This window comes from Homarus americanus, unplaced genomic scaffold, assembly GCF_018991925.1.
Source record: "Homarus americanus isolate GMGI-L3 unplaced genomic scaffold, GMGI_Hamer_2.0 scaffold23518, whole genome shotgun sequence".
NCBI classification, from domain to species: Eukaryota; Metazoa; Arthropoda; class Malacostraca; order Decapoda; family Nephropidae; genus Homarus; species Homarus americanus.
Window position 1 is genome coordinate 491,065 of NW_024745451.1, and position 14,304 is coordinate 505,368.

General features: G+C 35.1%; 2 protein-coding genes across 12 annotated transcripts in view; both read left to right on the forward strand.

Moving 5' to 3' along the window:
• Nucleotides 1-3,973, forward strand: part of LOC121878684 (glutaminase liver isoform, mitochondrial-like) — a 43,097-nt gene extending 39,124 nt beyond the window's left edge. For all 7 annotated transcript variants that reach the window (XM_042385019.1, XM_042385022.1, XM_042385018.1 and 4 more), the window contains 5 exons: nt 306-482; nt 662-793; nt 1,270-1,427; nt 1,711-1,846; nt 2,642-3,973. In XM_042385019.1, the coding sequence (XP_042240953.1) occupies nt 306-482; nt 662-793; nt 1,270-1,427; nt 1,711-1,846; nt 2,642-2,782 (744 nt within the window). In that variant the 3' untranslated portion in view covers nt 2,783-3,973. The remainder of the gene's footprint in view (nt 1-305; nt 483-661; nt 794-1,269; nt 1,428-1,710; nt 1,847-2,641) is intronic.
• A 3,134-nt stretch (nt 3,974-7,107) lies between these two features.
• The window catches only part of LOC121878682 (death-associated protein kinase 1-like), a 94,216-nt gene continuing 87,019 nt past the window's right edge, over nt 7,108-14,304 (forward strand). For 3 of the 5 annotated variants that reach the window (XM_042385009.1, XM_042385010.1, XM_042385012.1), the window contains exons 1-4: nt 7,108-7,310; nt 9,412-9,636; nt 11,775-11,913; nt 13,146-13,251. In XM_042385009.1, coding sequence (XP_042240943.1) covers nt 7,243-7,310; nt 9,412-9,636; nt 11,775-11,913; nt 13,146-13,251 — 538 coding nt within the window. In that variant the 5' untranslated portion in view covers nt 7,108-7,242. Of the gene's footprint in view, nt 7,311-9,411; nt 9,637-11,774; nt 11,914-13,145; nt 13,252-14,304 lie in introns of those variants that run through there. The other 2 variants (XM_042385011.1, XM_042385013.1) reach the window with 2 other exon arrangements.

Below are 14,304 nucleotides of genomic sequence, written 5' to 3' on the forward strand. Positions count from 1 at the left end.
TATGTGGCTTTTTCAAAAATCAATAACAGTTTATTATTTCCTCCGCTGGTTCTTATTGTTCAATAAATTATTTTTATTTTTTACAGTAAAGTCTCTTATAAACTAATTATGTGGATCGTAGGATCCTAGTTTATTGCATTCTATTCTATACACTGAAGATATTGATGTACTCGTTACAGACTTTGTAATTATTTCTGCCATTACTGTTCTTATTACTGCTGTTTTTTTTCCATTGTACAGAAAAGTACCTGATGCAAATTAAGTATATTTGATTGACTACTGAATTACATGTTATTGTATTACAGTTGTGTTCGTTGGAGATCAATGCAGAGTCTGGGGCGGTGATGGCAGCAACACTGGCTAACGGGGGTATCAACCCTCTCACTGGTGACCCAGTGTTGACTGTGGATGCTGTGAGGAACACACTCACCCTCATGCACTCCTGCGGCATGTACAACTACTCCGGCCAGTTTGCTTTTAAGGTATGGATGCACCATGACATAAGGTAATAGTTTTTAGAGAATCAATAATCGATATATTGATGAAACAGAGGGATAGTAATGAGGGCAAGCATTGGGCAGAATAATTGACCTTCATTACTTTAGCAAAATATATTATCCTGTTGGTCTCCAAGTTAATTTTGTGTTTTGTACTTTAACAGGTTGGCCTGCCATCCAAGTCTGGCGTGTCAGGGTGTGTCTTGTTGGTGGTGCCTAATACAATGGGCATCTGCCTCTGGTCGCCGCCTCTTGATTCCAATGGAAATTCTTGTCGCAGTGTTCAATTCTGTATGGTGAGTTTTGTAGGGTTCAGAGCTTTAATTTCTTGTTTGTTTGTTTATTCTTTGGGGGGAGATAGAAAATAAACTTAAGATAACAAGTACTGGTCAGACCATAATGTCAGTAAAAACTCTGAATTCGACCTGTAAAGTTAACCCAACACAAGGAAGATTTGTTTAAATTTTTTATTGTTTCATTTATCATCAGCAGACTGCTATAATTTTATTCATTAATCTGTCTGCCATTTTCTACCATGTTAATGTAACCAAAAGAAGATGAGCAAGGGCTACTAGGCTGCTTAATAAAAATACACGTCTTGCTACCAGTATGAGTCATCTCACACACACCAAAATGAACCACAGCATTTCCAAAATCGATCTCTGATCACTTTTGCCATGTATACATTGAACAGTATTGTATTGTACTCCATCTTATTCTGAACCCTATTGGCACGTGCAGTTTTTATGAAGAATATAATATCACCCCACAGGAGATGGTATCTCGTTTCAATTTCCACAACTTCGACAACCTCCGCGGCCACGTAGTTACAAAGTTTGACCCACGCATGGCGAAGGCAGAATCGAAGGCGCAAATTCTGTTTGATTTGCTGTTCTCTGCTGCAGCTGGTGATCTCTCTGCATTGAGAAGGTAAAATAATTAGTATTCAAAAGTAAATTTTTTTTATATAATTATTGTATATGAATAGGATTAAATACCAAATAATTAGGGTATTTAGGGATTTAATTTGCATTGTACAAGTACTAGGATTTCTGTATATGTTCCAGTTATACCTCACAATGATTAAAATATTACGACTACTATAGCTAGTTCATTACATGATGAAACAAAACCAAAAAGAGGAAAATAAATTCTATACAATGCTACTTAACAAAGACAATAGTGATTACAGTCAGTACTTTAAAATTTGCAGACACTCACTCTCGGGGACAGATATGGGAGCCAAGGATTACGATGGCCGGACAGCACTTCATGTAGCAACGTCTGAAGGACATGCTGAGATTGTTGCATTCCTTCTTCAAAACTGTCATGTCTGCCCTCTACCCAAGGTGAGTTAATTTACATATATTGCGTATTCAGCGATTCTAATTTCAAGCCGCCAATGGCTAACCTGTCGTCTAGTTCTCAAGCTGAATCGTCTGCTTTTCTAGCCAGTTAAAAAATCTAAAGGTCCATCATTGAAAGCTACACCATACACTGTTATTTACACCTAGTAATAGAGAGGCAATTCCCCAGTTTCATAAATTTTAATAATTATTTATATGCTCCCTGATCTTTATTACAGTCACTTTAATTTTATAACATTGGTTGTATTTCTTTAAGTACTGTAAATTAATGACTTAGATTTTTTTGTGTATAGATACTAGTCACCGAAGGCAGCGATATTTTCTTGAACTTGGACTTTTGATTATACACTTCTTATTATGTTACCCTGTACAGTACATGTACTCTCTGAAAGTTAAATTATTGGCACATAGAAAAATAATTAGCCATGCTGCAACTTATATTTTATACCTTTGAGTTGATTTTGCACTTAAATTTATTTCACAAAGTTCTCTTTATTTTGTTTATTTTCACATTACAATACTTGGCGTCTTGTAATATGGGCACCCAGAGAACATCAAAAGTTATTCCAAACTAAGCTATGATCATGTGTTTTGAGATAATTTCATTATACTGTATGTATACAGTTTTACTTGTTTCTTATGGTAAATAACAACTGTGGAAGGGAATACCAATTCTATTCTGAAATGTATATTGGTTTGTAACTATTTTCATTTACTAATGCAGTGGTCCCCTCTAACTCAACTACCTCCTGATACAAACATTTCCTTTGTCCTCAGGACCGATGGGGGAGAACACCCTTAGATGATGCCAGTAGTTTCGAAAATCCTCATTGTGGTGATTTGATTATTGAATGCTGCAAAAAGAGGGGCATTGAGATTCCTTTAGCTCTCACAGATACTAAAGATTCCATAAAATAAACAATGTTACAGTCTTGTACGGTGATGTATTATGGGTCATTCAGATGCCAACTTAGATTTTACTTACAATAGTTTGGATTCATCTAGTGTCAGTACTCACTGATGTCAGGAGTTGTAGTGAAGTTTAATATAATTTATCCTGCATGGCCTGGTATCATGTACTGTAGTACTTTATATGAATGAATTTTAGATTATAGAGGCATTCCTTTGCACTGATGTCCCTAAGAAGTTGTTGTCTATAAAAGACATCTTTTTTAAGGTCTGTGATGTTGATGAGCCAACATGAAGCTGGAAGTGTTGCACTTTCGGAACAGCTGCTCTGATATGCAGTACAGTATCATAATACTCTGTATTGCTCTCGGAAGAAATGTAAAGCAATATTTGTGTGTTTAAACTGGTGCTTTGTGTATGTTTATGTGTAAAACTTGTGAAATTATTTACTGAAACATGTAAGTACTCATTTAAACAGTACTTGCACATTTTCATGTAAAAAAATTATATTTTTTAATTATATTGTGTACAGTGCTTGCTTAAGGATAGGCAATATCTGAAGTACAAGTTAGTTTAATAAAATTAAAATTAGTAGCAGTTATTATTGTCATTACTTTTTTCATATGCTTGCAGATTTTCTGTCGTGAAATGGTAGGTAACATCTGTCATGTATCAATTGTAATATTTGGGTTTAATGCAATAGCTCCCATTTTGTTGAACAGCTTTTTAAGTCCTTGGAAAATATTAATTATTAATAAATGAAGGGAGAACTGTGCCCGCCTATAAATCTGGCTTCCCTGTACTACTACAGCAGTGAATGGGTGACAAACTTGGATAATGGAGCTTATATTACATTTATTTTGAATAATTATACAGATTTTATGACAATCGGAATGGGTGCAGTTGAGTTGTGTGCAATACAGCCCCAATACATTTTGCAATATAAATCTTGGTCATCCATTTTTACTAATATAGATCCTTGTGTTGGTTCGTTTTCTTATTATATACATGACATTGGGTTCACAAAAAACATTCTATTTTGTTCATATATTTAAGGTACCGTATATTTATAAATTTCTTAGTTTAGCAGCACGAGATGGTGTCAGATTTTGTTATGTGTGATACTGCAGCCTGCAGGTACTGTAATTGTTTCTTGACCTTGAATGCTGTTGCTCTGATACCTGTGGAATTTGTAAGTATGTACTGTACTGTAGTCGAATCACAAAATTGCTTTACAGTAAAGAAATAATGGTTAATAAATACTTTGGAGGCATAATATTATTATTAGTATTACAGGGTATTTTACTTTTTATTATTGTTATTGTTATTACTGTTACTATTATTATTACTACCACGGCATTGTGTTTACTGTTATTATCATTATACTTTCTGATGACAGTAAAGTTTGCAAACAAGGGGAAAACAGAGACTGACATAGGTTATGTACATGGATTGTGAAACGAAGTGCAATATTAATCTGGTCTTTATCACTTCCCATCAGGTTGAGGCTTTCCTATGTTCTGGGAGAGTCGTCCATGAGGCCACACTCTACACTAGTGTATGAATATGATGCTACTGAGGTCATGGTAATGTTGGTATGATTACTCGTTTAGAAAGAAGCCAGACCTAGTGATGTTTTATATCATTTGAACAGTCGGTAGACTCTTCACATGCATACATACACATACGGTGGTTGATCTATTTGGGAAGTTTATGCGGTACAGTAATACCTCGCTTTATGCGGTCAATTGAACTCACGGAGGCCCGCGTACAGTGAACAACAGAACATATGGGATTAATTGAAATAGAGACCGGGCCGACCCCCAAACTCCACTTTTTCAGACACAATACCTACGTTGTAGTGAAAATAACTTCTTAATTTTATGATGGTATGCACACACAATTAATAATTAAGAGAAATATTAATAATATTAGGTTTTTTAACACTTACATTAGTAGAAAAGATGGCTGGGCACACGGGGATGGTGGGTTGGTTCCGAGGCAGAGGGCAGATTATTGGCCCTCACCTGTATCAATTGTATCACTATCCACCACAGACGCTTGCAGGGCCTCTTTGTCAAACCCCTAAAAGTCCATATCCTCACTATCACTGACTTGGGCCGGCTGTGGTGGGTGAAGAACTCGATAATGTTTTGATGACTGGACGACCTTGTGCGCACCCTGCCCGCACCGCTTCCCGCGTATATGAGTAGATGCACCGCGTAAAGTGAACATTCCGGTTCTGGCAGGGTACCGCGTAAATGTAGAAACGCATTAAAAAAACTCGCGTAAAGCGGGATATTACGGTATATACTTTAGGTTATGTGTCGAACTGTCTGAAAGCCAAGACTTTTTCTGCATTTATGGTGTTATGTTAGTTTGTCTATTACAATATTAACGTTTTAGATATATTTTCTTATTATACCCTCTTTGCTGTTCAGGTGTGCTGGAGTTTTTGTATGAAGGCCTTTCTATTTTTTCGATGTTAGCACTTTGCGTAAAATAGAAAATATCAAATTATATGTAATGTTAAGAATACTTAACATTGTTATCGAGTACAGGTATTTCAACATAAGTTATGTTAAGTTGTGAAGATCTTGTACGGATGAATCACAACGGTACAGAATAAATTTTATATACCACACCACACTATAATGAGGTTTTGTTTTTCCTTATATCGAACTAGTTTAAGAGTATGTCTTATAAACGATTTCCTGTTGTTTTTTTTTACTTATTTTATAATCGTAACTTTATGTGGTCTACAAGTTTATCCTCTTAAATAGTCCAGATATTTTTTATGAATAGACTTGGGGTTCCCTTTATATAGGTACTGTACTTTGATAATTGTTTACGTTATACACAAGTGGAATGTTCACAGCTGGAATTATTGGTGCTTTAAACTGTAGCATAATTTTAGCTAAAACTTCTATGCCTCCTTTACACTTTTTCACCCCCAATAAATAGATGGAAATTTGAACACACTGGCCTCATGTTAGTGTCCAGGCCACATATAATTATCATAGGAAATGCAGTAAGGTATTAGCTAATTAAGCCACATGATAGCATTCCACACATTCTAGTAATAATGAAGTATACAGAGCCAGTGTAGTTCATATCAAAAGTTTCTTATCATCGTCCGTCCTGTCGAGGGTGACAGGTGACGTGAACACTACCACTGATAATATATATATATATATATATATATATATATATATATATATATATATATATATATATATATATATATATATATATATATATATATATAGTAAAACCTTTATACGGTACAAATTTACATTCATTCCGCATGTACTGTATATAAGCAATGCAAGTATACAATGTGCATAGACAGTGTAGTTAGTTATACAATGTACAAAGACATTGTGGGCAATCTAGCATTCATTATCAATCCAACTTAACCTAATTTACATGACCTTAATTAAATTTATCCTTACTACTCCAACCTAATTAAACCTTGTCTACTAACACTACTTAACCTTATGTAACCAAGGTCACGTGACCCACTACAACCATCACATTCAACCCTCTGATCAATCAATTATTATAACAAAGTAATAATTATATTCGCCCATCTAAGGATATTATATGACGTATCCCGTAAATCTTAATATTTATACACGTGCATTAGGCCACCGGGTACCAGGAAGCGGCCCATGTATCACTCTACTCTCTCTGACCTTGATTTTCTAATGCAGTTCGTACCACAATTCATAAACTGATAACATTATATAGCTGTTCTAAGGTACTTTGTTTTTCTTGGGATGGGCCTGAGACCATGGGATAAGTATCAAATAGGTAGGACTTATATAATACCAGACATAAATTATTATCATCAGGTGAGCAACATCTAGTTAGCGACGGATGAAGGCCACACCGCCTGCTTGGTCTCATTTGTGGTTTCGAAAGTAGGATGAAGTTTAAGTTAACAGAAAGTTTTTGTTTTGTTTTTTCCTTTGCTATAATATGTAAGATAATATTATCTAGACATTAGCGAGGTGTATTATGGTGTTGGTGTGACAACAGGATATGCTTATCAGGTTTGTTACTCATGTAGTGAAATTATTATTTTTTTTTAAAGGAAGACTTCATTTAAATGATATAAATTATAATAATCACCTTTTTGTATTTACGATAGTTTACATAATTATATTTTATCAGAATAATATTTAATCACCGTTATTAAAGGATTACTCATCGGTTATTACTGTTATCGGTTGAAAAGAAATAATTTTTTGAACGACAGAGGAGTGAATCCCCCTGACAGCCGTTCACTAGCCACTTCCCTCACACTGATCCCCAACAGAGGTTTAAATCTCACCATTACGTCTATACTTCAGCGGTTTTCTTATACTTGTTTACATCGAGTTGTTATTGTTATTGTGTTTGTTATGGTAGTTTAATAGGTGTATTCCCTCACCTATAGAGGCACAGCGGACCAAAATGTGGAGATGGAGGGAATCGAGTACAGCACCGAGCCATTTGAGAGTTTATATGAGGTGTATGAGGAGATAGGCAGGTAAGAGTGGCAGGTGATGGCTCCCCCGGGTCACCCACCTGTATCTTCCGTCACTTTATTGTAATTTTTTATAACACTTCATAAATTATCTTATTATAGAATTACAGGAAGTTATCTTAAAAGGTCTTATATGTTTGCTATGACTATGTAATACTCATAATTCAGCAGATTTTGTTGGTTTTTACAGTAAGTTAAGGAGTGAAACCTCGTTCACCTCTCCTTGGAGAACTTTTGATTCTACTGTTATAGAGAACTAATTAAATCCTAATGATTCTAAAATTTGGGAAAAAATGCTGTTGATGCTACTTAGTGAAGGACAGTTAAACCTCACTTCCTTGCATAGTGGACTTTGATGCCTGTGTGAGGGAAAAATATATCAGTTAATGTTTTGAAGGACATAATAGAACACCATTAAAATTAATAGATCACCTGAAGAATCTTCACCTCAGCTTATTTCACCTTGAGATGGGTCACCCTAATGCTAACCTATCCCGGTTAGGTATGTTTATAGCTACACAACAATTGACTCAGCCTAAATAAATGCCAATTGCTACTAGTGTCACGGTCACATATCGTTCTTGTGTTGTTCGCTGGTAATGGACGATTAGTCAATCAGTGCACTCACAGTAAAATAGTGTTAGTAGGAACTTAGCCGGTCATGGCAAAATATCCACTGCCAATAGTGTTAGGGTGGTTAATCTTTATGTGAAATAAGCTGGGGTAGAGATTCTTCAAGTGATCCAGATTAACATTCACATACCATTCAAGCCCACATATCAGGCTTTACATTGCTGTCTGTTGAAGCGTGGTTATACAGTTTGTGTTAAAAATAAAAAAATAAAATATTGTGACTAGTCCTTTGATAATTCTTAACTTCAAATTATTAAATAATTGACCTAATCACAAACACTTAATCCTGTTGAAAAAGCCAGGTGTCAGTTATCTTTTTAGGAAAAATATTATTGTTAAAGGCACAAAGTATTTGACCTTGATGAACACCTTTGTTTAACATAAGGATAAACTCTGGTCAGTATCTTTCATAACTGTTAGGAATAAATAATGGTTTGTTTTCTTTGGAATTTCTACAAAAAACAAAATTATTTAAATTTTTAAGAGTTAAAATCCAAGGGTAAGCAAGGAACTATGAACTAGTTTTGGAAATGGTAAGGAGGCCATGTCCTCTGTGTTTTTAATGCTTTGGATAACTAAAGCAAACCATCTTTAAAATTACAGGTGAATTTGATTTTAGCAGGACTGAGCCATTAAGAGATATGTACAGTATTTTAGACATTCGGTGGCTCATTCCCAGGGGCAGATCCTGGGGGTCCTGGGGTCTGGACTCCACTTTTTATTAGATAATTCCAATACTTTATCTTTAATGCAGTATTGTGCTCAGGCGTTTTTGTATAGGAAAAGGTAATTACATACTATTGACCTCAGAATATATCCTAACATCAAGTGCACATGTCTACAAAATGACCTCAAAATGCCCATGATATTGGTCAGATTAAAAAAACAAACAAATTCTTCGGGGGTTCTTACAGTGCCCCAACTCCCAGCTGGGTGGGTTCGCTGTGCTCGCCATGTTCCCCCACCCACAACTTCTTGGACCCCTCCCTTTTGATATTCCAGGACCTGCCCCTGATTCCTGCTAATGTGAGTTATGGCTCAGTGATAGTTTTTGTTTATATTCCTACTTACCATTTCCCAAATTAATATGAAGTAAATTTGTCCTTGCTTACTTGCTGGATTTAGAGTCTGTGCATTACTGGTAAATTTTTTTTCTAGATAAAAATAATGAAAGTAACATTACATTATTAAGTACTGTATAGGGGGTCATTGTAGACCTTTGCCAAACTTTGGATGTTTGTTGTTGGCAGTGAAATATATCGTGTAAATTCATTATAGAACTGATTTAAGACACTAAACATGAATGGTTTAATCCGTTACATCTTTTGGGCATAATCAGGAAAACAATGAAGTTGGACAATAATGACAAATTATAAACATAACTGGTAAATAGGGAAATACTGTAGCTAACTAAAAAAAATTATATCAGTTTTCTTTTATATTTCCATTAATTCCTCATTTACAATTTCAGTGGGCAGTTTGCAGTTGTTCGTCGGTGTGTAGAGAAAGCTACTCGTGCTGAATATGCTGCTAAATACATCCGCAAAAGACGTGTGGCATCCTCCCGACGGGGGCTGCCACTGGAATCCATTGCAAGGGAAGTTCGTGTCTTACAGATGATCGACGATCACCAAAACATTATCTCGCTCCATCAGGTGTTTGATAATGGACAGCAAGTTATCCTAGTGTTGGAATTGTAAGTCAGTTATCAATTATTTAATTAATCATGTTTGTTGTTCTTGAAGGCTTTAAGAGAGAATGAGTACATGTGACTTATTTGAAATTCTAGATTAACCCCTTTATTACGGGGACGCCACTTTTAATATTTTATTTTATTTTGTAATGCCAGACGATTTTATTCAGCTTAGAGGGGGAACTCGTACACAAGGAGTTAAACATAAAAAATAGTTGTTCTATGTACAGGCAGTCCTTGACTTATAACAGGGATACATTCCTGGACCCTGATCATAAGTCTATTAGTTTGTAAGACAGAACATTGTTAATTCCATAGTTTAGGTTATGTTAAAACACAACCCTGCCCTTATAAAACAACAATAATATCCAATACATAATAAATAATGTAAATACTGGAAATAAAGTGATGATAAACAATATAGAATAATGAAAGTAATGTAAAAAATGGGATTTTAAATAAAAAAATTTGCGATGAATGTATTGGGACCCCGTTTGTAAGTGCGGATGATAGTAAGTTGGACTGTCGTAACTCGGGGACTGCCTGTAGTGCTATACAGTACAGGTTGTACCTCTCTAGTCCGGCATTCTGTGGTCCGGAAACTCCCGTGGTCTGGAACGATTTTAGTTTGTCCAATAGGTAGATAGGCAGGTTTTTTTTTTTTTTTTTTACTTATCTGAATTATTATTATTATTACAGGAGTATTAAATTTTTGCCCCTCAGGCCCCAATGTGGGTCAGTGACCTATGCCCGGGTGGGCTAATCCCCATAAAAAACCGACAACAAAGCCACGGGAAATTAAGGTTTGTTTACATCCGGCAGTTCGGCTGCTCTCTCTCTCTCTCTGCTTGTCTATACAGAGTACAACATTTAACCCTTCAATATATATGAGCAGTAAATAAGTGTTGCTTTCATATTCTTATGTAGAGTAATGACAATATGTTTTCACATGTGCGCACTTACATACGTGCAGTCTCACTTTTTTCTTTACCATTAATGGTTAGCTACTTATATTGTTCCATTTATTAACATTAAATAACATTACAGGTACTTCAAACAACCATATTAATTTGTTTACATTAATTTTACTACAGCTACAATCAGGGTCTTATTTTCTTCAGTTTTATATGTAGAACCAATCAGTCACTGGTTTTGTAAGCTTTAACATAAACAATGCCGGCAGCCGTCTCGTCTCATCGTGTGTTTTAATATTCTACGTATTATTAATAAATTGTATTGTTAATTTTGCACACACAAACATTAATTCAATAAAAACAAATTCAGAAACATTAATTAAAATATATATGAACGGTAAATAAGTGTTGCTTTCATATTCTTATGTAGAGTAATGACGATATGTTTTCACGTGTGCCCACTTACATACGCGATTTCTCTTTTTTCTTTACCATTATCGTTAGCTACTTCTATTGTTCCATTTATTAACATTAAATAACATTACTTTAAACAACCATATTAATTTTACTACAGCTACAACCAAGGTCTTATTTTCTTCAGTTTTATATGTAGAACCAGTCAGTCACTGGTTTTGTAATCAACGAAAACAATGCTGTGTCATTTCCTCATGTGTTTTAATATTCTACGTATTATTAATGAATTGTATTGCTCATTTTGCACACATAAACATTAATTCAATAAAAAAGACATTCAGTAATAAACAATAATGAATCTTTTGTACATAAGAGAAATGACACTGTTTACACGATTATGCACGTCGTCTGCACGTTGGCGGGCCGTTCAAACCCGTCGAAATTCAAGGTTCCGCCATCAAAAATTTTTTTTTGTGTGTGTGTTCCAATAAAATACGTTGAATTAAGAAATCGCGAAATTTGAGAAGCTACTATACGACATTTAACCCTTCAATATGTCTTCAAAGAGACCATGATGCAGAGAAAGTGGTGCTAGTGTTTCCAAGCATAAGCACAAATCACTATCTATCCAGGAAAAGGGTGAATTTCCATGGTCCGGCACCGGTCAGGTCCCGAGGTTGCCGGACTAGAGAGGTACAACCTGTACTGTATATTGGTTGTGAAATATTAAAGAACATTAATATATTGATTTACAGTGATGTTTGAAATACAGAAATACTGTAATGTTTTACTGAGAAGGTTCTTGTGTTTCAGGGTGCGAGGGGGAGAGTTATTTGATCATATTAGTGAGAGAGAGAGACTGTCAGAGGAAGAGGCATCAGCATTTTTACATCAGATCTTGCAGGGTGTCTGTCACATGCATTCCTTGGGTCTAGCTCATCTTGATTTGAAGGTAAATATTTTCAGCTCAAGAAGGAAACTTTTGAAGATACAGTACTGTATATTAATATCCAAAGCCTGTTGAGTTGTTTCATGCACTTCTTCATAGATCTTGTTAAACTACTGATGTTTTTCAACCCTCAAGAAGAAGCAGTGAAGACATGCTTATATTTATATGAGTCATAATAAACGTTGCATCATATCACTGCTTGATCCAACAGACAGAAGCCTCATTAAAGAAACCATAAAATTGTCTGTATATTTTTTATTTAAGATTCTGCTGTTTGATGATCTTTTTATTTTATCTGATTACGCTAAAAGTTACCATTGATGATACTGAAGTATTACAGAGGTCATTTTAAAGTTTTCATTACACTGCATTTCCATAAGGGTACAGTGGTCCCTCGGTTAACGAACACAATTCGTTCCAGAAGGTCGTTCGTTAACCGAAAATTTCGTTAACCAAATCCATTGTTTCAATGGGATTTTGGGTAATTAGTTCCACCTCACAGAAAAGTACATACAAAGTAAAAATAAATGCAGTAAAGCACACTTGCTTTGAGGTATGTATGTAGAAGGCTCCTGGTTGATGATGATGGGAATTAGAAGTGGGGGTGGAGGAGAAGGGAGAAGAGAAGGAAGTGGGGATGGAGGAGAAATCACCTTTCAGGGGACCCATGCTTGATGCAGTAATTTCACCAATAAAATTTTAAGTTCACTAGGTGTAATTCAAGATTATTTTATTTAAATCAACACTGCACTACACTATATATTATCAACATGTTAACTAAAGTTCAGAATGACCAATAATTTCAATGAAAAATGCAAAAATATTCAAGACACCAACAAAATGGCTGCTCTATCAACAGTAAACAAAGCTAGACTGAACCTGTACTGCATATAATATTATCAATATATTAAATAAATGTTAAAATGACTAATAATTTTAATATAAAACATTCAAAAATATTAAATAGCTCAACTTTATTGATATTTACTCCATTGGAAATGAATTTAAACATAGAACAGATTACTGAATTGGTAGACTGGGCCTTCAGCTGACCAGCTGATGCTCACAACAAAACGTGATTTTTGTAAGGATTTCGTTTATCAAATTTTTGTTCGTTAACCGAATTGAAGATTCTTATGGAAGGTAATTCGTTAACCGAAATTTTGTTAACCGAGGCGTTCGTTAACTGAGGGACCACTGTATTGGTTTATTCACTGTGATTTTTTTTTTTTCAGCCAGAAAATGTTCTACTACTAAGTAAAAACCGGCAACACATAAAATTAATTGATTTTGGTCTGTCTCGAGTCATCACAAAGGCAGAGGAAGTGAGAGACATGATGGGTGAGTACAGTAGTTGTTAGAGTACTGTACTTATATCAGACATTCCTGTATCGGAGTGTTTAGATTTGCTCAGTATTTGTACCATCTTGTAAGTAGCTAATTCTCACTTTGACTTAATTATTTTTTTGCATGTAGAATTGTAGATCTCTTGACTGGTTCACGTCTGAGTCAGTATCTTGTTGAGTAATTATCTGACAGTTCACCACTTGAGCCCCTCCTTACATGTCTCCAATCCAGGTCACACTTCCTTTCACCTTGTATCCAACACTCCCACCACTGGCATGGATTGTTCTTTTGTATATTTCATCTTGTCTTGTTTCCACCTCTTATTTCCTTCCTCTATTAGTAAGGTGTCATTAGATTACAGGTATATGAAGGAAAGGAGAATTCTTAGATAATGTTGACGTATGGCAAATTGTAAAAATAGTATTGTAATGGGAGATGGTAATGCATCAACCTTATACAAATACACAGTTGTTTGTGCAGTGCCAACACACACGTTAACTTAATTTACTTAGTAACTTGACTCTTTCAGTGTGGCAGACTCAACACCTGCAGGTGGATGTTTGGGAATTATGAAAAAAAAATTTTTTTTGACTATGCCAGTGAATAGAGTACTGTACTATCTATGATTACAAAAATAGAAACATTAGGAATCAGTCATTTATATGCTGCTATGCAGTGCATGAAATCTACTGGTGTAAGTTAGACAACACTGCCAGGTGCATGAGTACAGTATGCTATTACATTTATCATTCTCTTGCATTAATTTTGCTTGTGTCACACCAATAAACAGTATTAGTGTATTGTATTTTATTGTTTGTGTTTAGAACTTACTGCCCGACTCATTGGAGTTGATGATATTAAAGAATCCATATTATAACCTGGACTTCCCTCTTGCTTCTGAAGCTTCACAACACTCTTATGGACACAGAGAGGATAAGGAGTGAGAGACTGGTAAAAAAGAATTTATTAGTGAGAGGTAGATGGTAGGAGGGAGAAGAGAAGACCAAGTTAAAGTGATTTGATGACAGAAAATGAAGCGAGTGTGTG